This window comes from Leiobunum rupestre, chromosome 5, assembly GCF_980474605.1.
Source record: "Leiobunum rupestre chromosome 5, qqLeiRupe1.1.hap1, whole genome shotgun sequence".
Lineage (NCBI taxonomy): Eukaryota > Metazoa > Arthropoda > Arachnida > Opiliones > Sclerosomatidae > Leiobunum > Leiobunum rupestre.
In genome coordinates, this window is record NC_143388.1 from 11,431,912 (window position 1) to 11,452,070 (window position 20,159).

At 38.8% G+C, this 20,159-nt stretch overlaps 1 protein-coding gene and 1 long non-coding RNA gene across 4 annotated transcripts; one reads left to right on the forward strand and one right to left on the reverse strand.

Annotated features, from left to right (window-relative positions):
* The first annotated feature begins 4,428 nt into the window (after window positions 1-4,428).
* On the forward strand, window positions 4,429-5,690 carry LOC149943538 (uncharacterized). 2 transcript variants are annotated; one of them, XR_016480986.1, is made up of 6 exons: window positions 4,429-4,541; window positions 4,609-4,671; window positions 4,749-4,859; window positions 4,919-5,036; window positions 5,097-5,183; window positions 5,241-5,690. It is a non-coding gene; the product is annotated as an uncharacterized LOC149943538 (long non-coding RNA). The 2 variants fall into 2 exon arrangements; XR_016480987.1 differs by having other exon boundaries at window positions 4,752-4,859.
* A 5,700-nt stretch (window positions 5,691-11,390) lies between these two features.
* Kap3 (kinesin associated protein 3) lies at window positions 11,391-17,329 on the reverse strand. Of its 2 annotated transcripts, XM_090174804.1 has the most exons (19): window positions 17,122-17,328; window positions 16,921-17,052; window positions 16,533-16,684; window positions 16,231-16,443; window positions 16,034-16,170; window positions 15,886-15,973; window positions 15,629-15,727; window positions 15,388-15,566; window positions 15,155-15,317; window positions 14,648-14,748; window positions 14,348-14,569; window positions 13,342-13,507; window positions 13,149-13,274; window positions 12,927-13,025; window positions 12,754-12,839; window positions 12,226-12,451; window positions 11,807-11,918; window positions 11,693-11,744; window positions 11,391-11,613 (listed from the first exon to the last, which is right to left on the reverse strand). In XM_090174804.1, exons 1-19 carry the CDS (start codon window positions 17,151-17,153, stop codon window positions 11,608-11,610), a joined length of 2,391 nt encoding a protein of 796 aa, XP_090030930.1. In that variant the 5' UTR covers window positions 17,154-17,328; the 3' UTR covers window positions 11,391-11,607. The 2 variants fall into 2 exon arrangements, with proteins under 2 accessions (XP_090030930.1, XP_090030929.1); XM_090174803.1 differs by having other exon boundaries at window positions 11,613-11,744; window positions 17,122-17,329.
* Between the last annotated feature and the right edge of the window lie 2,830 nt (window positions 17,330-20,159).

Here is a 20,159-nt window from a genome sequence, read left to right on the forward strand (position 1 = left end):
TTATTTGTTGGTTTTAACTTCCTTCCCTCCCCAAGGCATACTATCCCTCCTCCCCTCCCAACTTGCATTTCGCTCGTAACATTCATTAAGAAATAGGTCCGATTGACACACTTTTGGTAATTATGTCACTTTTGGTAATTATGTCACTTTTGGTAAAACTAACCCCTGTAAAGCAAAAGTGCTGAAAAAAAGTGGCTAAATGTAATATTAGTTCCTCAAGTTATATATGTTCCAATATTTTATATATTGTTCCTTGATATATAGAAATGATAATAGCGTTGAAATAACACGGCGGAAATTAATAGTAATATTCTTAAAAATTAAATAAATTTTAGTATTACAGTTGTAGAGGTAAAAAATTGTGGCGATCCGTTGTGTGTCACGTGGTCGAGGTCACGTGTTTTTTGGGTATAATTTATAGCATAAGAGTAACATTTAAAACTAAAACAGCAAGCGAGCCGGGAGTAGTGGCTCACTCCTGTAATCCCAGGCGTCCGGGAGGCAGAGTTTGTGGATGGCCGTGTGAGGACGACCACCAATCCCCTAACGGGTGGTTGGAATACTTCCGCCAAGGGTGTCCCCACCCCTGTCCCCACGTATCGGCCCTCAAGGGGTCGGAGTGTGCAATAACTGGTGGCTTTACCGGGGAGTCGGGGTCCGGCTCTTGTAACCCGTAAGGGCGGTGGCGCGCTGGGGGATGTTAGCTCCGTCCAAAGGGTCCTATCTCCGACCTCCGACTTTGGTCAGGTGTGGGCTGGATACTGGGCTTCGGCCCAGGCTAATGGAGAGGGGCCGGGCAAACTGGCCGCCTCGGCGGATTGAGTAGCCTGCTGTGGGGCTGCGGGCCTCCGTATGAGGGCACGGCGGACCCATCTCCCGGCCTTTTGGGCTCCCACCGGGATCTCCGGTGCCAGCTGTGCCGGGTTATGCGGGCTGCTGTGTGCCCGCCGTTCCCCTTTAGGAGCTCTCTCCAAAGGGCTTGGCTCCCTGCCTTTGTAGGTGGGGTGTCGGCCGGCGTTGCTAGAGCATCCGTTCTCTATCCCACTGCTGTGTGCGAAGTGGCGGGCTGGTCGTCCCATTGTTGCACCTTCTGCTGGGTTGAGCGGCTTGCGTCGATGGTGCGACCATCAGTAGTGGGGTTCTGCTACCCATGCTGGTTTTGTCACCTGTCCGGGCTTGTGGACGCTGGCGTAGGGCATTCTGATGATAGGCCTCCGGTGGTGTGGTTCTTTTCTTACCGGTACACCGGGCTATAAATTCTGACAACATGTCCCCACGTATCCCCCCGTTGGCGTGGCCGTTACACATATCTCGCCCTGATTAATCAGTTATTGTGTGTGTGCTGGTGTCTAAGGCCTCGGGTCGACACCGATGTGTGTGTATCTCAAAAAAAAAACACACACACAGCAAGCGATTATTTCAACACATCAGAATAAATCAGGTAAGTAATACTTTAGTTTCATAATGGCTATAATATTTTACTTTAATTACATAAAAACAAATTCAAAAATGAATTTAAAGTTATAAAATGATATAGAATTAACACAAAACAAAAGGCTTGTACAGTTTAAATATGCGTTTCCTAAATTAAAATAAATTTTAGTTGTAAGGTATATTTATATACACAATCACAATCATTGGTATAATAAGAGATAGTGTTACTTATAGACCAATAAAAAATCCGGAGGATTGCAATGTTGACATTTTATAATCTCATATTGTAGTCATTATTTAAGTTTCCATTTACTCGCCAGAGACAGTTAAACAATTAATTACAAAAACATCTTTAGATAAAAAACTTATTTGAAGATAGTATATAAAGAATGATCAATGCTGTTTCTATGGTAACGTAATGAAAAAATAATAATGAGCTAGGTGACGCTAAACTCTTGGCAGAACCACACTTTAAGCTCTGATTGGCTGCGATCTGACTATCGTCTGCCACGGCGTTTGGTCCATTTGCCAGTTACACGGCAGCATTCTAGTTACCTATGAGATTTCTATGCTTAAGAGCTCAGGAACAAGCGAGCAAAATTCGGGACAGGGTAAATCTTACTACAAGAACAGGCGAATAAAACTTTTTAGGGTTAAAAGTTTACACTTTTTGTCCTCGGACAGGCGAAAAAAAACCACCTACTAGAGTAAAAATGCCAGAACGGTGATTGTCTGCGCAAAAAATGTTATTAGGCCTAAGCCTTAGTTTCCACTAGCGCGCGTAATGGCGCGAATCTCAACTTTGGCACGTGCCAACGTTTCACTCGAGTAAACCAAATCATCGAGATCTAATGGAAACTAAGATTTAGAGCTGGTTTTACTAGGATTTAGTTAAATCTGCGATAAAACTATTAGGGCATTTAAACAAATGAACCAAAAATACATTCAACTTTATTACCGTGAATTTTTCTAAATCACACGTACACCTCTAACAGTTATAAGTTTCAAAAGTTTCATGAGAGTTAATTGCAATTCGATTTAAAATAGTAGAATATTCGATTCTGTAAAAGGTGTTTATAAAAGTCGACCAGCCCCGCTAAATTTGATTTTATATGAAGATTAATCTTCGGTGCCCAATGTTTTTTCGTCACACTTCGTCTGACCTGTAACAAGAAACTACTCTAAGCCGGAGAAGGGCTTTATATAACTTGCAATTCTACCCATCTTTTAATTAATGAGTATTATTTAGGGTTTATTTCGGTACAATGTTAGAGATCGGTAGTGTCATCGGGTCCCGCTCATCGTAATAAATTTATTTTTCAGCCTCTTTTTCAAATATTTAAGTTTATTTTTCAGTGTATATTTAATGGGCACAATTTTGTTCATTTTATTGTATTTATTTCTCCCTAAGCATAAATAAATACACTAGTTATTGTACCTATAGGCTTCGTGCGTAGTTTAAATTTTGGTCATAAGTATCGCCGACTACCGACGGCCGAGTTTTAAATTGAATATATGAAAGCTGTCTGCTGGTTCAAAATTATCTCTGCACAACAGCTGAAAGTTCAACCGAAAAACAAAATTTATCCGCTACTTCGTCACATATTTAGTTGATGGATATTAAGGCAGATGGCGCTATATTTACTAAGATCGAAGTCTATAATGGGCGCTTAAATAAAACATCTTCAAGGAAAATGCCAAAAAAGTTATATAACCGAGAGCCAGGACCTGCAAGTTACTGTTTATATAGTGCTCATAGAAATTATGGAAACTTTTCACCTGTAAACAGAACGTCGTGTTTTTGCTAAGCCAATAACTTTATAATAATAATTTTAAAATATGTTTATTCATTGTCTGCAAAGTATGGTCTTCAAGGGGGTGACACACTATAATTTACCACATTATTTTCCTAATGCCTTTCAAAATTCACCAAATAGAGCAGGCACGTGATTGTTTTTTAAAACAAAAACTCCAAAACTTACTATTATAATTACACCATAGTTGAAAAACATCTCTCTGCTAAGAGCGTTGCCTATCTAGGTCATTAAAATCAAAAATACATCTTCGGGGACTCGATACAGATCCATTGAATATCTTGTCATACCGCGGATGCATTCAAAGCATCACAGCTCAAAATGTATTTTATGTACTTTTTCACATGTAAAAATTACACTGCACACTGCGTAGGGATATGTACTTATTTATTAAGCACATTTTTTCAATGTTATAATTTTAGAAACTCTCTATTCGCGACCGAAACGAGTCTAGGTGGCGCAACGGCGCTAGCTTCTCCGAGGTTGCGCCTATTATCTTTCGTCTGCTACAGACAAATTAAAAAGTCAAAAGCAGGTTTTTTATTAAATAAACTTATCCAAATATGAACAAACGATGCTAAAGTTATAATAAAATGCAAGTATGTCTGCTTTAACCGCTACTTAACTAGGTTTTAATGGTGAACCAAAGATAGTTTTCGGTCGCGAATAGTACTTCTAGACTATCTAGAGACACAATTTTATCTGCTGTGGATGGGGTCTCGAGGGACACACTCATATCTATCATTAGTTGGTGGCATCATCTATTTTTCAAAGAAAATATACATTTTTAAATTTCATCTGACCCTCCTCCCCCTCCTTATAGCTCTTAAAATCTACTATCCGTGCTTATAGCACCACTAGGTTGGTAACTGCCGAGGGGTAAGACAGTCTCCATAGACATAGGAACTATACTTATACCTAGACAAACTGCTGGATCTACGAAATTGAGGCCAGTTTTGAGCAATGGCGCTTTCTTATGCGTGATATGGAAAAAATTACGTGGCGCCGCCTACGGCGTCTACGCGCGGCTAACTATACCTAGGCTATAGCCTTGACTATACTAAAAAAAGTAAGTCAGCTGTAAGATGTAAACAAAGGAAGTATGGAGAAATGTACCAATAAATTTCCAAATTATATAATGAAATGTGAGTAAATATTAATCCCCCTTTACATAGCTATGACTTGATAGTGAGGAATGCCTTTCGTCTAAAGCGTGTAAACATGTTTCGGATTTTAATTCTTTTTGTAATTTCTTTACAACAAAACCAGCCATATAACGGATTATGTTTTCTCGTAAGATGTTGGATGTTGATGTTTCATCAGTAAGAAACATAATAAAGTCATCCATTTCTTCCTCTAGAGATTCTTCTTTAATAACTCTAAGTTCGTTGGTTGGAACTGGCACCATGCACAAATTTGGAACGTGAGTGTTGTCCAAAGCAATTAAGTGGCCACTTTTTTGATTTTCAATTTTAGTAACCAACGTGTTTTTGTATGCAGCAGTGAAGTTTCTACAAGTAGGATTGTTGTTCCAACCTCCTCGCTGACGAATTGTGTTAAAAACTTAAAATATAACTCTAAATGGTCCTGCGAAAGTTTTTAAGTTAAAAGGTACCTTAAAAAATAAACAATTGTTTGCAAAATCTGGTATTTTAAAAAATATACTTCAGTGGTCCATCAGGGGGAACAATTTACTTCTCGCCAATGTCCAAAACACTGTGAATTGTGACACCAAAACCAATAATGGCTGTCTTTCTTTGGCTTTAAAAAAATCAAGTTGCCTTCCAGGTCTGTTAAATTGAATAGAAGTTCTTTAGTCTTCATTATGTAACATTTGGTTATTTCAAGGTTGGAAAGCCGAATTGGTGCCTTGTAACCTTTAGCCCATGGATTTCGAGAGTTCAATACCTCAAACAAACTGCAAGGGACAGTGAGGTAAGATACGGTGTCAAAATTGTGGAGAAAAGTTGCTTAAAAATTGTTTTTTTGTAGATACCGATCAATTTTTGATATAAATTTAGATGTTGGCCCGCTTCCTTGAAACACTGGATCACCAGCCTCTTTCAAAAATTCTATGCTTTTTGCCACAGAACTGCTAACCAACGTTAATCCTTCATATTCTTGATACCTCTGAAGGATGGCAATATATGCCCATTCGAATTTCTAAATATTTACATTAAATGTTGTTCAATTTCCTTGATAACTTTTTAAGGTGAATGTTAGATCACTTTTTCCCCTCGCAAAAACCGAAGGAATTGAGTCTTCCTTAAGAATTTTCCGCGTGAGATCTTTCGCGTTTTTGCCAATATGATAATCTGATTCTTTAAAGTGTTTTCCACAAACAAAGTGATACTTTCCGGGTATTAAGTTCAATCGATTTATTGCCTTAAGATATTTTGAGCACAAGTTAAAGTTAGATTGAGGTAATCTTTATTGTGAAAAATGGACAATACAAGGTTTTAAACAAAGACCTGAAATTGTTATGATAAAAACAAGAAATACTTGTGAAATGGTATTTTTTCCTTTGGTGACCGACTTTGACGATTGGAACCCACTCAAGTTTGTACCATTTTCAATTGTTTGAAGTTTAAATTTACGTAAAATATTTTATTTCGCGTTGTATTTTACCAAAAACTAACTTTATTTTCGAAAATTAAACAATTTTTACAAGTCTCGGTAAGCAAATACGTTATTGCGTCCAGCATTAGAATTTTCCGCTTTTTATAGTTTCTCCATTCTCCACCAAACGATTTGGTGGCGCCACGGAATTTTGTCCATATCACACATGAGACGCGCGTGGGACTGAAAACCGGGCACAAAAAGCTAGTGCCTTCAGAATCTGCAATACTCCGTCTAGGTATAAGTATAGTTCCTATGTCTATGACAGTCTCAGATAATCTGTACACCGAGTTCGTGCATTTAGCACTGTTAAAGGTACATATTTTCAAGAGTTCGCGAGTTCCAATTAGCACTCTCAAAGGTACGGCAGTGTACACCGAGTTCGCAGAGTGTCTTACCCCTCGGTAACTGCTGAGTCTGCTGTAAGGTAGGTAACTGCTATAAGGTTCGAGTTTGAGTCGCGTTTGTTCGAGCTCCGCTTTACCTTACTTTTTCCGCTATCTTAATGCTCGTTTTTGCTTCCAGTCGGGTTTTATCGGTTTTTAAGTCCACTAATTTTCAATTTGCCGGTCACCGGGTGAGTGTCGTTATTGATTTTGCCTAAAACAATACAAATTTCCTTCGCCTCGTGGTGGAGCCAAGGCTTAGAGCCTCACCTTTTGTTTCCGAGTTGACGTCATCACATCGGAATGCCGGTCGCAGCTGCGAACAGCAAAAGGGGTACCATAGCTATAGGAAACGTATATAAAGGTCTAGATAAAATATTTCAAAGGGAGTGAATACGGAGGTGACAGCTAGCAGAAACTCGAAATTTCTGCAGGCTATCCTTATAAGACGCTATCTATCGGTAAGAAAGCTCGTGCTATCGTCGCGAGAACCATTGTCTCCTGCTTAAAAATTATACTAAAAGTCACCAACAGATGGTGTCTAAAGACTACAGCCTGCGGAAAGGTCAAGCACGTAGTACTAAAATGCTAAGAGAGCTCGCGCTCTTGGTCACGTGCCTTCATCAGTGTCTGCTTGGTGTCAATTCCGTATTTTATGTTAGGCTTAGACGCCCCGAAATTTATCTAGACCTTTATATACATTTCTTATATCTATGGGGTACCCCCCTCCCGCCCACAGGTGCCAGGGATGGAGCTAACGATAAACAAGGCGTCCCGTTGGCTTCCGATGCAGATCCAGTCCAGCCGCTCCCGTCAGAGGACGGCCCGCATAGCTACGTGGACTGCGCCCTCGATCGCAAAAACGAAGCCGCTTGCAAAATGTTGGGATGTGCCTTCTGTCATCACTGGTTTCATATGGCTTGTAACAATATGAGAACTCAAGTTGTGGTACACGGCATCTGGGCTAGCTCCCTTTGTGAAGACCTACCCTTCCAGCTAGCAAAAAACGCCCGCCTCTTCACCATGCGACTCTCATCACTCACGTCCTGCGTAGCCTACCTCGAAACAGAAAATCTCTCGTTTCGTCGTCAGCTTCTGGAATAACAGCGGGTTCGCAAAGGACCACCATCCTTCGCAGAAGTCTCCAAACCCACCCCTACCCGCCACACTGCCACCAAACAGTCGACACCGGCCGCGAATTTGGCATCTGACACCCCACGTCATTTCAATCAGCACCCTGGACATCAGAACGCCCAAGTCGAGATGATCAAGTCCTCCGTGGGACTGCAAAACTCCAATCTGACAGAGCGGATCGTCCTCGTGATCTCGAACACGGGTGGCAGGAAGGCACCAGGAAAAAGGCTAGGAGTCCGAAGCAACCAAAGGCTACTCCCCCGTCAGACTTCGCAAAATCACGGAGACAGCCAATCCAGGGCACCGCCCCTCCATCTGGAGCCACGGCTATTCAGGCTGCTGCCTCAACTACCAGCATCTATGTTTCCCGTCTTCTCCCGGACTTGTCTTGAGCAGTCCTAGAGCAGTTTCTTGACAGCTAAGGGATCACCCCATTTGGGTTGCGCCTTCGTACCCTCTACAGGCAGGATTTCCAGACGTGCTTCTTTGATGTCAATGAAGCACACCTGATCAAGGTTCTGGACCCGGCGACGTGGCCTGAAAGGGTCGCCTTCTCCAGAAGTGAGAAAGACACTATCAGAAGGTCTCCAGCCCAATGGGGCACCAACAGACCAGCTACTGTCAACTCCGGGCTAGCGGCCAAGACTACAAAAACTCTCCGCGTCTCCCAGGTGCATACCTCTGTTACGGCGGCTCAGATTGAGGGCCACCTCGTCGACTTGGGTCTTCATCCAATTTCTGTCCTGACTGAAACTCGAGCTGATCGCCGGAACTATTCTTTGTTCATCGTCTCCCTTCCTGCACAAGAAGCTCCCCTTGCTTTTGCGCCAGAACGTTGGACCAAAGGAATCACAGTGGACTTCTATCGTTCCCCTGCTCAACAACCTCACTCGTCCTGTGCGACAGAACAGTGGGATACTCCACCATCGTCGCAATGACTCGGTCGAACCCAGCTCTCCCTCCTGTACACCAACATCGATTCGCTTAAGACGAAGCACTACGCACTCCGTGCCTACATTGATACACATCGTCCTCCCTTCATAGCGCTCACCGAAACCAAGCTAGATGCTACCATATCGTCTTTCGAGCTTTTTGGTCCTGACTTCGAGGTCTACCGGAAGGACAGTAACTAACACGGAGGTGGTGTTTGCATGGGCGTCCACAAGGACCTCAAGTCCTTCTCATTGGACCTGAAGACTGAAGTCGAAGTGGTCGCCGCCCGGGTGACCATCGGCTCCTCATGTCTCTGCTGCATTTATCGGCCACCGTCGGCCACCCTCACGTACACCAAGAGACTTAATTCCCTCCATGGATCTCTTGCCGGGGGGGGGGGGGGCGATATCATCATCACCGGTGACTTTAACTTTCCCATTATTGACTGGGTTATGCAGAAAAGTTCCTCGTCAGTGGCAAAGAGCTTTCTACATAATCTCCTGGCCTCTCACCTCAGCCACCGTGTCACTGAGGCCACCAGGGTACGTGTTTCTGCTGCCAACATCCTTGACCTGGTTCTGGTTTCCGATGACAACATTCTTCAAACTGTCTCCCATCTTCCGGGCATCAGTGACCATGATTTTCTCCTGCTCAATGGGGTCCGCCCCCTACCAAGGAATCCTCCTCGATTGGTCCCTTACTTCAACAAGGCCGACTTTGCACGCTCACTCTCTGATATCCACCTCCCCGATGCCACTTCTATTGAAGAGACGTGGAGCGCTTTCACCTCGGCCGTCAGGCAAACGGTGACGGATCATGTTCCCACTAAGCATCTATCCTCCAGGCATAATCTCCCGTTGGTAGGCTCTTCCCTCAGACGTCTGATGCGCATCACAAAGCGTAGGTACAACCGCTACCGGAAGTACCCTTCTGCTGCCAATGTACAAGCCTTCAGTCGGCATCGTGCTATGGTAAAATTTGCACGCACCCATCATGTTGACAAAGTAGCGTCGGATATCTCAACCCACAGGAAAAAGTTCTACCAGCTAGTCTCCAAGAAGGCGAAGTCAGCGGGAGTTCCCGATCTCTCCAGCTCTGGAACGACGTTCACCACAGCGGTAGATAAAGCCAATCTCCTGGCGTCTACCTTCCGGCGTATGATGAACCCGTAGTTCCACTCTTGGCGCCTCTTGCGCCGCCCATGCCGGACATCATATTCTCAGTCAAACGAATACACCAGCTGTTGACCAAAGTCAAACCTCATAAAGCCCCTGGCCCTGATGGCATCCAGTCTATTGTATTGCGCAAGTGCGCCGATGCAATAGCGGCTCCGCTTACGACCATCTTCCGTGCTATTCCGTGTGATTGGAGTCGGGCTAACGTCACGCCGATACCCAAGGGTGGAGATAAATCCGATCCTACTGAGTAACGCCTAATTGCTCTCCTGTCCCAAGTTCTGAAAGCCGATGAGCATGTCTGTGCGTCTGCCATTTCTACGCATTTCATCCAGCACAATCTGATGAATCCGTTCCAGCACGGCTTCAGCAGTAGCTACAGCACCGAAACCCAGCTCCTTTGCTGCGTCGAGGATTGGATTCTTTTGATTTATTATTAAGTTAAGGACCTTAAAACCATAAGTCAATTGAAATACAAAAAAAAACTTAGGAACATTTCTAACAATAAATAACTTTGCAATATAGTTTTAAATGTACAGTACAATTTTAGCTCCACAATGTCATTAATCACACTATGGGAAAAATAGTGAAGTCTAGTTGGAAGTTTTGGCCCTGGGTTTTGACAATTTATGAGTGTACCCACGGGATAGTGGTGCCCAAATTTAAGGAGAAAAAAGTTATAGCTTGAGGTCTATGCCATTGTACAAGAGACAAATTATTAAGTTTATGTCAAATAGAAATGGATTAAATTAGAAGGGAGTTTAACAGAGAAGGAGCAGGTTGTTTCTTGAGACGAATGGCTAATTTCCATAATTTGTTTTGCACTTTTTGCAAGGCAGAGTGATCAGTCTCCAAGAGTTTGGTCCATATTGGGGAACAATAATCTATAAGCGGGAGGGCAAGGGAATTATTCATTTGCTTAATAAGTGTTGATCGGAAATTTAAGTTACGGCAAACCCAGCAATGGAGCACAATCATTTAGTAACTTTGTGTGTATGAGTTGAGAATTTAAGACTGGAATCCATAGTGACCCTGAGGCCACATTCACAGAGAGTAGAAGGAATTGGTGAACATTTGATAGTGTTCTCAAAATTTGGGTTTTGACGACCTTGATGTAAAACTAAACACTTAGCTGGGTTAAACAACAAGCCATGGGAGTTAACCCCAACTGACTACAGAGTCAAGGTCGGCTAGAAGCGCAAGGTTGTCATTATTCACTTTAATTTTGTGGGAGAGCTTTGTGTCATCGGCAAACAGTAAAATGAGGGCTACACTTGTAATTTAGTAAACATGGGTTTAGTTTTCACTTAAAAGCCTAAAAAAGAAGCTAACTACTTTAAACTGGGTTGGAGGACACTAATTTTTATAAAATCCCTGTAAACAATAAGGGGTTATGGAACCGAAAAATAGTTATCCCATCTGATTTAAGTTATAAACTTTCTCCATTAATTAACCTTTATTGGAAATATTAACATATTATTTAGTCTTTGGTTTAAACAACTTATAATTTACTTATTAATTAGTCTGTATAAATGCACCATAATTTAGTCCATGGAACTGCATCATTTATTTGAACTGAACTATTCCGGAACAGTAGCAGACTATGCACTTGTAAACAGCTATCTAAATTATTCTCTCTCTCTCTCTACTCACCTTTTGGCTTGCAGATGTACATGTGTACATATAAAAGTAGCTATGATTTTAGTACAGTCGTCTTTATTCATATGTTAATTCATCGACCTTATAAAAATTCCAACAAGTGGTAGCAGAGCATGGTTTACATTATGACTAGGAATTTCTAGCAAAAATGGAGTTATAACTATATTTCTATTTTCTAAGTAAAAAGCTATTTAAAAAGCTACACTAAATGTATAGTGCGGGAGTAACCACTTTATTTTAATATCGTATAATAATTCTTGTAAGATAAAAACAAAATATACATTTAACTAGTAAATAAATAAAGCTGTACACAATAAATTATTACATTACACATAATTACAACTATCAACATAACTGTTGATTTTATTTACTTTATACTTGCATCTGTGCAATAATAAAGCAAGTGGGTGAAATCGTAAACCATTTTGATTTCAGATTGATGACACAAATAGTTTAAATCTGAAACCCAGTGACACGTTTACTTATTGCAATTATCAAACTACTTGAAATTCGTTAAAAGCTATGTGGGCAAACTCACAGGAAGTGTGTCACAAGAAATTTGTGTCCTGGATTTTCCACTAGTCATAGGTCTAAATGTAAATATCGTTAATAACCAAACTATTTGTTAATGTTGCCGCTAAAATTACCTTACCTATTCTTGTAACGTGACATAGGTCGCCCAGAGTCATTTTCTCGATGTGGAGTCATGTCCACATTTGGTGAATCCGGAGATGTACTCCCATCATCACTTAGTATAAGGTCACCTAGAATGCATTTATTTTATATTATCTACAAATTAAACTTGATTAATCAATTAATTAAAACAGCATACTAGGAATGCTTACGGTAAGCTTCCACAAACCAATTATTTTTATATTGTTTTTAAACATAGGCCACAAATAAGGGATGATATTAAATATTAAGTCCACATTGTTCTAAAAACTTAAGCTATTTTTATGGAAAGAAATTAATTATTACCGCTTGGGCTAGAAAATGTGAAATGTAAATTGCAGAGTTAGATTTTCAATCAAGAAAAACTTAAAAATTTCTATACTAATTAAATACACAAACCTCCACTTCCAAATAAATCAACTCGGTCAAGTAAATCTGAGTCTTTCAAGTAGGAAGCAAATTGGTCATCCATAAGAAAGTCTGCTGCCTCTTCACCGCCACAAGTACCCATGTGCATATCTTCATCTTGTTGCATTTCTTGCGATTCAATCATTTCCAACCACTGACTGTTATGCCACCGATACTTCTCCAGTTGAATCCGTTTCGCCCATTCATCATCGTGATCCTAAAGAGGACAATTAATACTTCAAGATATACTTAAGCAGAACCCTGCGCAGTCAATCAGAATGTGCAATTATAGTAATGACCATCGAGACTTGACATTTACAATATAAACATCCCTTAAAAGGCTTTAAAAGTCGCTCGATGACTTAGGCCTAGGGTATTAGCCTAGCTGATTATTATTATTATTTCTAGTCTGTCCAACCAAGAATTACCCAGATCATTAATATGTTCAGCACCAAGACTGATTTCGACTCAATTTTAGGTAGCTCTACTTTTTGTAAGCAATTGTAATGCTATTCTTACAGCAATAAGATCCAGAGTCGTATCACACACCCTACGAATCTCAATATTCTTGTCGTGCATCAAATCAATCAGGTACGCAGGTACCTCTGTTGAAAGTATAGTTAAGTCTTGTATAACTTGGCCATTGGATCTTTCCATTCTAACTTCCATGCAATTTTTCTAGAAAAGGATACGAGTTTCTTTGATCATAAGATCCCTGGTAACTTGATGTCTGATCATATTGTGAAAAACATAGACTATCTGCAACACAACTTCATCGTCTTCTTGCTTAGCTGTATAAAAAGAAAGATGGCATGATACATGAGAAAATTGTGATAAAATCCCTTCACTTTTATCTTTTCCATTAAGGTTCTTTTTGTTCTTCAACAAATGAGACACCGAGTAATAAAATGTACCATTCAATAAATCTACTAGGCATTTCAGAACTCCAGATTTGTACAACTCCAAAGCACACGCTTCGTCAGTGGCAACGGTTCCTAAAAGTACAACCACTTCCAGCACCAAGTCATCCTCGCAAGACCCTGTTAAATAAAATAAACGTTATAATGGAGTGAAAGGCTAAAAATAAAAGACACTCAGTAAACTTACCAGGGGTTAATTTAGACCTCAACCAAGGAATCAAATTATATTCCTTAAGCAATCTTTCATAGTCCAAGTCCGGAATGGTCAAATTTCCTAATATTCCCAAACACTCTAGCACAAACTCCTCATTCTCTCCTTTTTGTATCGCTTCACCCAAATGACCCACGAAATCCTGTTAATATGGTTACGTTAATACAAATATTTAAATACAACGACCATTACCAATGGAGTATAATTTGTTTTAGATTATATTTTTTAAAGCACAGGAATAGTAAATTTCTTATGTGACTGAGAAAAATCAATTCAGCTTGGACAGGAATAAAAACTGCAATGTTTCAGTAACTATCCCTTAGAACTACCACAGTTCCAACTTTGATGTACTATTGGGTTCTAATATTTTTAGGGGGGTTTCATTTATCACATTATCAGGGTGACCAGGGAAAGGCTTTGAATATTTTATAAGAAAAATAAGAATTTTAGAGGAGAATTATAAGAAATGAAATATCAGGACTCTAATCACCTAGAATATTGATAATTTTTCGTACACTGCTTTCTTGCATTGTTATCATCACTTAGCAGATTTACAAAGCCTGTAAATTTCAAGATTTTTTTCGAAAGTAGCAGTGTTTTCACTACATGTTCTATGACACGTAGAAAAAAGTTCTTTCATTTTCAATAGATAGTGAAATTATAGGAAAATAGGTTAAAATAAAGGAATTTATAGGAAAGCATTAAATATATAGGAAAATATAGGAATTATAGTGAGTCTGGTCAACCTGCACATTACTGACCACGCTGTAGCAATTCAAAGTCAACTGGTTTAGTCCAATGAAAATGGTGTAGAGGGCAACCCAAAGCTTGCCAGTTCTACTCCTAACTATGGTTAACGGATTTTTCTCAGTGACTATGGTATGGAAACTTGCCCATTTTAAAGGCACACTAAAAATGTTCTTTTACTAGTGCTTTGAAAACCTAAAACAAAAAACTCCAGATAAAGTGACGTTTCAAATACCAAGAACATGGTTTTGGTGGGTCCCTCTTGTTGGGAAATGTTCCGTATCATTTTCATAAGCAAAGGGTCTCTGTAATGAAAAGCTCTCTTCATAAGAGCCTTCAAACGATTTCCCTCGCAAATCAGCTGCGCATTTCTCTTATTGGTGGACAAGTTGATTCCCAAAGCCACAACTTGAAGTGGGGCGCGTTCGTCGGGACAGTCCAGTATTAATCTCACAATCTAGACACATTAATAATTGCATTCCTGTTAATCCCCATGCTGAAATTTACATTCTTATTTATAAGTCTTGGTACTAACAATAGGAATGCAGTCAGTGTACGTGAAAACTGATTTGCATCTGTCATCCATGCTGATATGATACAAAATGCAGAGAACTACCGGTTGGTGGCGTGGATTATCTATTTCAACAATTGACAAATACATATAATTATTAAATTCATGTAGTATAGATTCCTATTGCATATAGATCACATGTAGCGTTACTTATCGGAAACAAATTATTTAAGCTAATCTAACAAGTCATAGGCACATTTCATATGGTTTTGGAGATCTCATAGTGCCAATGCCAATTTACACTAACAATATTTAGACAATATAGTGAAATGTTGTATGATAACTATTATATGGAATGCTAGTCGCATAAATTTAGATGTTAGCGATAAGTCAAACAAGAAAAAGCTTTACACTTTGCATTTACCACCATGATCGTGTCATAATATAGAGGTGCAAACTTAAGTTGTCAGAGGTAAAGTGAATGGAAAGATATAGAATTTATAGAACATTAGCCCCTTTGATTTTACTTACTGATAAGGTTAACTAGTTTAGGTAACAGCCCCATCTTAACCATGCTATTTCTCAGTTCAAAGTCGAAAGAGAGGTTTAAAAGAAGACGTAAAGTTACGTTCAGCAAGTCGGGGTTTTCACATGGAACTAAATGAGCTATTTTCTCAATTATTCCATTTTCAGCCTAGAAATACAGTGATTGAAAACTTCTATTACAATCCCAACTTCTTAAGAGTTCAAGAAGCTTGCCGTACCATTTCGTTTTTGTTTTCAACAAAAATGCTCAGTTTTTTGAGGAAGGACAAAACAAGAATCAGTAATTCTGGAAGATCTCTATCTAAGCTGCGAATCAAAAGTGGAATAACTCCACGATTGACCATCTTCATCTCCACTTTAGTGTCCTCAGCAATATTAAGCAGAAGGTAATAGGATACTATGAAAAATTAATATTTAGCATTAATACAGAAATACATTCGGGCTAATAGTATATATTACCTCTTAACAGTTGGTCTTGTTTCTTCACCAATCCTTGAAACTTTTTAAAACTCTTTTCAAAGTCGCGTTTCAGGATTATATTATCCTTATCTGCTTCCAGTAAGAAATTAATTAAGGAAATATTACCTAAAAAAGTACCTAGAGTTTAAAGTTCAATTTGTTAACCTAACAAAGTATTTTTTAAGTAAGAGATTAATTTTACTGAAATGTTGAAAGTATTGCAACAAAGTTAACAACTAAATTATTGAAAAGGATATAAGAATGTTTCTTTTTTGCTAAATCTTCCCTCCATTGTTCATGTCGTTTTAATTCATAGTCGATTAAATCAACACACAAAGAGCCAATCTTAAATAGGGAAAAAAAGGGTTAAAATAAAAATTTGTAAACATAATTAAGCGTCCTTACTTTAAAATGGGCAATAACATGGTGGAACTGAGAAAAAGTTGAGAAACAGAAAAATATGTAAACGATGTTGGTACTCAAATCAATACTTTTACGACCATCCTCTCTCAATACTCTTGTCAATGCACCCAACACGGTTTCTTTGCATTCAGAAATTATAAATTAACTAATGAACATTATAATACAAACAATTTATTTACCATTAGCTGCTAGATGAGCTAAGTTATCCGGATTTCTGGACAATTGCAATAGCAAAGCCGAAGCCCTAATCTTCTCTGTTGTATCTTCATAAAGTAGTTCCGAGTAGGTGTCAATGTTTTGAAGACTAGCAACTTCATTAACTTCAGTACTTTCTAAACCTTCTTTGTCCTTCTCCATCATAATATCATTATCTTTTCTCATCACTTCTTTGTCTGTTTTATGTATTGAGGGAATAAACTAAGTTAAAATTTGTTTCATTTTATAACCTAATGTTTGTGATTTAAGATTGAATATGAATTACCCGAAGAAGTATTGTCTTTTCGTTTTTGTAAATAAAACAAAAGTTGTTCTACTTCTGAAATTTTTGCCGCTGGAATTAAACTGCACTTGTCAACAATTTCTGTTGCTAAAGATGCTACATCAGTTGCTTCATTCAAACTCTTCAATCTTATTCTATAAATGTAAGTAATATAAATAAAACCATGTTACTATCAATGAAATAAAGAAAATAATTTCTAAAATAATCAGGGCTGGCGTTAAGGCAAGGCGACCACTTAGGGCCCCAAGCTTTACAGCGCTTTCTGGGAGGCCCAGCTTTCAGTGTGAAAATATTTTTGGGCTCCTATCTCATCTCTCACGGCCTATGGCCCCGCACACCATAACGCTGAGCCTGAAAATAATCCGCTTACATTTTTTGACATTCTTTGGACTCTTCTAGCATAGCATCTCCCAACTCTCCCACTAATGTAGCTTCCAAATCATACCGAATAATCAATGCCTTTTCTATTGGATGAACGTCCAAACCCACGAAACGACTTCTCCTGTTTACCCATAAAGGACGATTATTGTTTTTGTTAATTTTATATTGAATAGAAATATCAAATTGTTACCTCTGTACATATTTTACGTCATCTTTTTGCATGGCCAGCACCAAGTTTTCTCGTTCGGGGCCTAAATTCGACAACAAAATGGCGAGACCATTCGCGCTATGATCTGAGATTCTCCGTTTGCGTGTGAGCAGGGTTTGAGAATGGCCTTTTCAGCGATCAATGCTACTGATGAAAAGCACTCTAGCCCGCCGAAATTCCGTTTAAAAACGCCCAATAGACGCTTCAATAAAACATCTTCAAGGAAAATGCCAATAATTAATATTTTCGATAGCCAGGACCTGCAAATTACTGTTTATAAATAAATAAACTTTTCACTAACTAAAAAGGTTTTCCTTCTAATAAGGGCTGCGTTCAGGATATATATGAAAAATTATTTTCGTTGAGACCGTTGCTAAACGTGACGTAGGATCTTGTTGAACGCTTTTTAATTTTGTAAAATATCGTCTGTCACGGCGTCTACAGCAATGAGGTAGAATAATTAGAGATCCAAATCCTCCTTCCATGACCTACCGTTTCGCGGGACAGTATTTGTTCAGTTGGAGAGTTTGGCCTAGTAAATTAACTTTAATCAAATCGTGCTGGCGCCATCTATCGTGTTATTGGAAAACTAAACCTGAATATATTTTCAGTTTCTTACTTATGCCAAGAAACTTTTTATAGGCTTCGTGCGTAGTTTAAATTTTGGTCATTAGTATCGCCACCTACCGACCGAGTTTTAAACTGAATATATGAAAGCTGTCTGCTCGTTCAAAATTATCTCTGCGCAACAGCTGAAAGTTCAACCGAAAAAGCAAAGTTGTCTGCTATTTCTTCACATATTTAGTTGACGGATATTAAGGCAGATGGCGCTATATTTCTTAAGCTCGAAGAATATTTCTCCCAGTATTTACACAACTTTTGACAGAACATTTTCTACCCATTGCTAAAGTTATTTTACTTTTAAAACCACAAATATTAAATGTCTAACAGTTTTTAAAAGTGTACATATTTTAGAACTATCAAAATTTTCGCCAAGATCAATAAAGCAGACTACAGTTGTCTTTCCTACGGCTAGAAACCATTGAGTTGAGAATAATAAAGAGCCTTAGACCAGATTTTCTCCATAGACTTTTAGCTTACCATTAGTGGCAACGGGACTGAATATCAAATTTAAGTATTTTACTATTGAATTTTACAAAGGCTCCAAAATGCTCTAATATTTTTGGGTTCTATTTCGTCAATAATTAGTCATAGCAGAAATACTGATAGGACAATTCAGATGAAAACTGGAAATCAATGGCTTTAGCTACTTCATAAAATAAAGGTTACCAGCCTATAGTCAAGTTTTGAGTCGAAACAGATTTTGTAGAAATGTTTATTTTGTCTGGTTCCTGATCAGTATTTGTGAATTAGTCTAAAGTTGCCTTTTATTTAAATTTATTGGCAATTGACAGTTTTGAGCAAAGGCTTAGCTTATACAGTGTGTTTCAGATAAGTCTGGCACAAACTTACAGACATGTTCTTTGGGTAACAAGGAGTGATAAAGGTCCTCAGAAACATTTTCCAAAATTGAACCTTAGCCGAGTAACTGGCCGTCAAAAATCAGCCTGCAAAAAATCGAAAAATGTGCAGTTTTTATTATTCCTTGGACCCAATTGTTTCCTTTTACTAAGCATTTGGTTTTTTTTATCGAAAAAGATAAAAAAAACGATAACTAGTATCAAAAGTTAGTTATTAATTGAAAGAAGTATTCTACGTGTAGAAATTACCAATAACAAGGTGTTTCATAGTGACCACGTCAATTGAAAGAATGTTACTTATTGAATTTCGGTTTTTTTCCTCAAATAAGTACAAATTTAACTGAATGCCCAAAATGATCACCTGGGGCACACGCAAATCATTCTTGAAACCGTTCGAAGATTCGAGGTGTGTTACGAATTCGCAACTGAAAACTATGGTTGCGCTCCCTAACGGTGGCGGGCGGAACTACTCGTCGGAAGTCAAATTTAAGCTAGCAAGTTAGAAACTTAAGCAGATGCTTGACGTTATTAGACCCCTACGGTTCGGCATAGTTTCGTCATCTATACCCGTTTCGGTCGCGAATAGTTTCACAGCGATCAATGATGCGTTGTAGACTTGTCGTAGGTCGTCAATGTTGCGGACTTCAGTCTTGTGTACCAATTTTCCAAGATGTCTCCAGAACTAAAAGTTGGGTGTACGTAGAAATTTGTGTTCTTTGAGTAACAAGGAATAAAAACGTCTTATGAGATAAGTGAATAAAAACGTCTTATGAGATAAGTGAATAAAAACGTCTTATGAGATAAGTGAATAAAAACGTCTTATGAGATAAGTGAATAAAAACGTCTTATGAGATAAGTGAATAAAAACGTCTTATGAGATAAGTGAATAAAAACGTCTTATGAGATAAGTGAATAAAATATTTTACTAGCAAAAGCTTATTAAGCGTCCGCATCTAGAAGTATGCTATCGTTACGATTTAAAATAATGACAAAGTTATTTAAATGACCAAGAGACACAGTAAAAAATTCATTTCTTTGTCTCATGGTTTCTCAGAGGTTACCTAACAACATTACATTAATCATTGTATTTACAAAAGTTGTTCAAAATGGCCCCCATTGGCGTGTAGGAAAGCTTGGACGCGTCTTCTGAAGATTCTCGAACACAACGAAACATTTCTGGCGTGTTTCGGATTGTCGCGCAGGGCTGTCTTTACCTAATTGGAGGCCCCTGGACAAAGCTTTGGGCGATCCCCTGTAACTCCACCCAAGTTTCTAACCTCCAGTGCGAAGTCCATCGTCGCTCTAATCTACAACTATCGGTTCAAATAGTTTCACTTGTCCAACTAAAGGTTACTGAAGATGAAGCTTATTCTGAGTTTAAAAATACCAACAACCAAAAGTCTTTATTCGTTTTAGATTTACCCTGTCTATAGACGCGACTAAATAGTAAATACGAAGTTTAGGACTTTCGAGCAATGTTAAAAACATTTTTTGTGATTAAAATTTCTTTTGCATTTCACAATTTGAAAAATGGGGCCC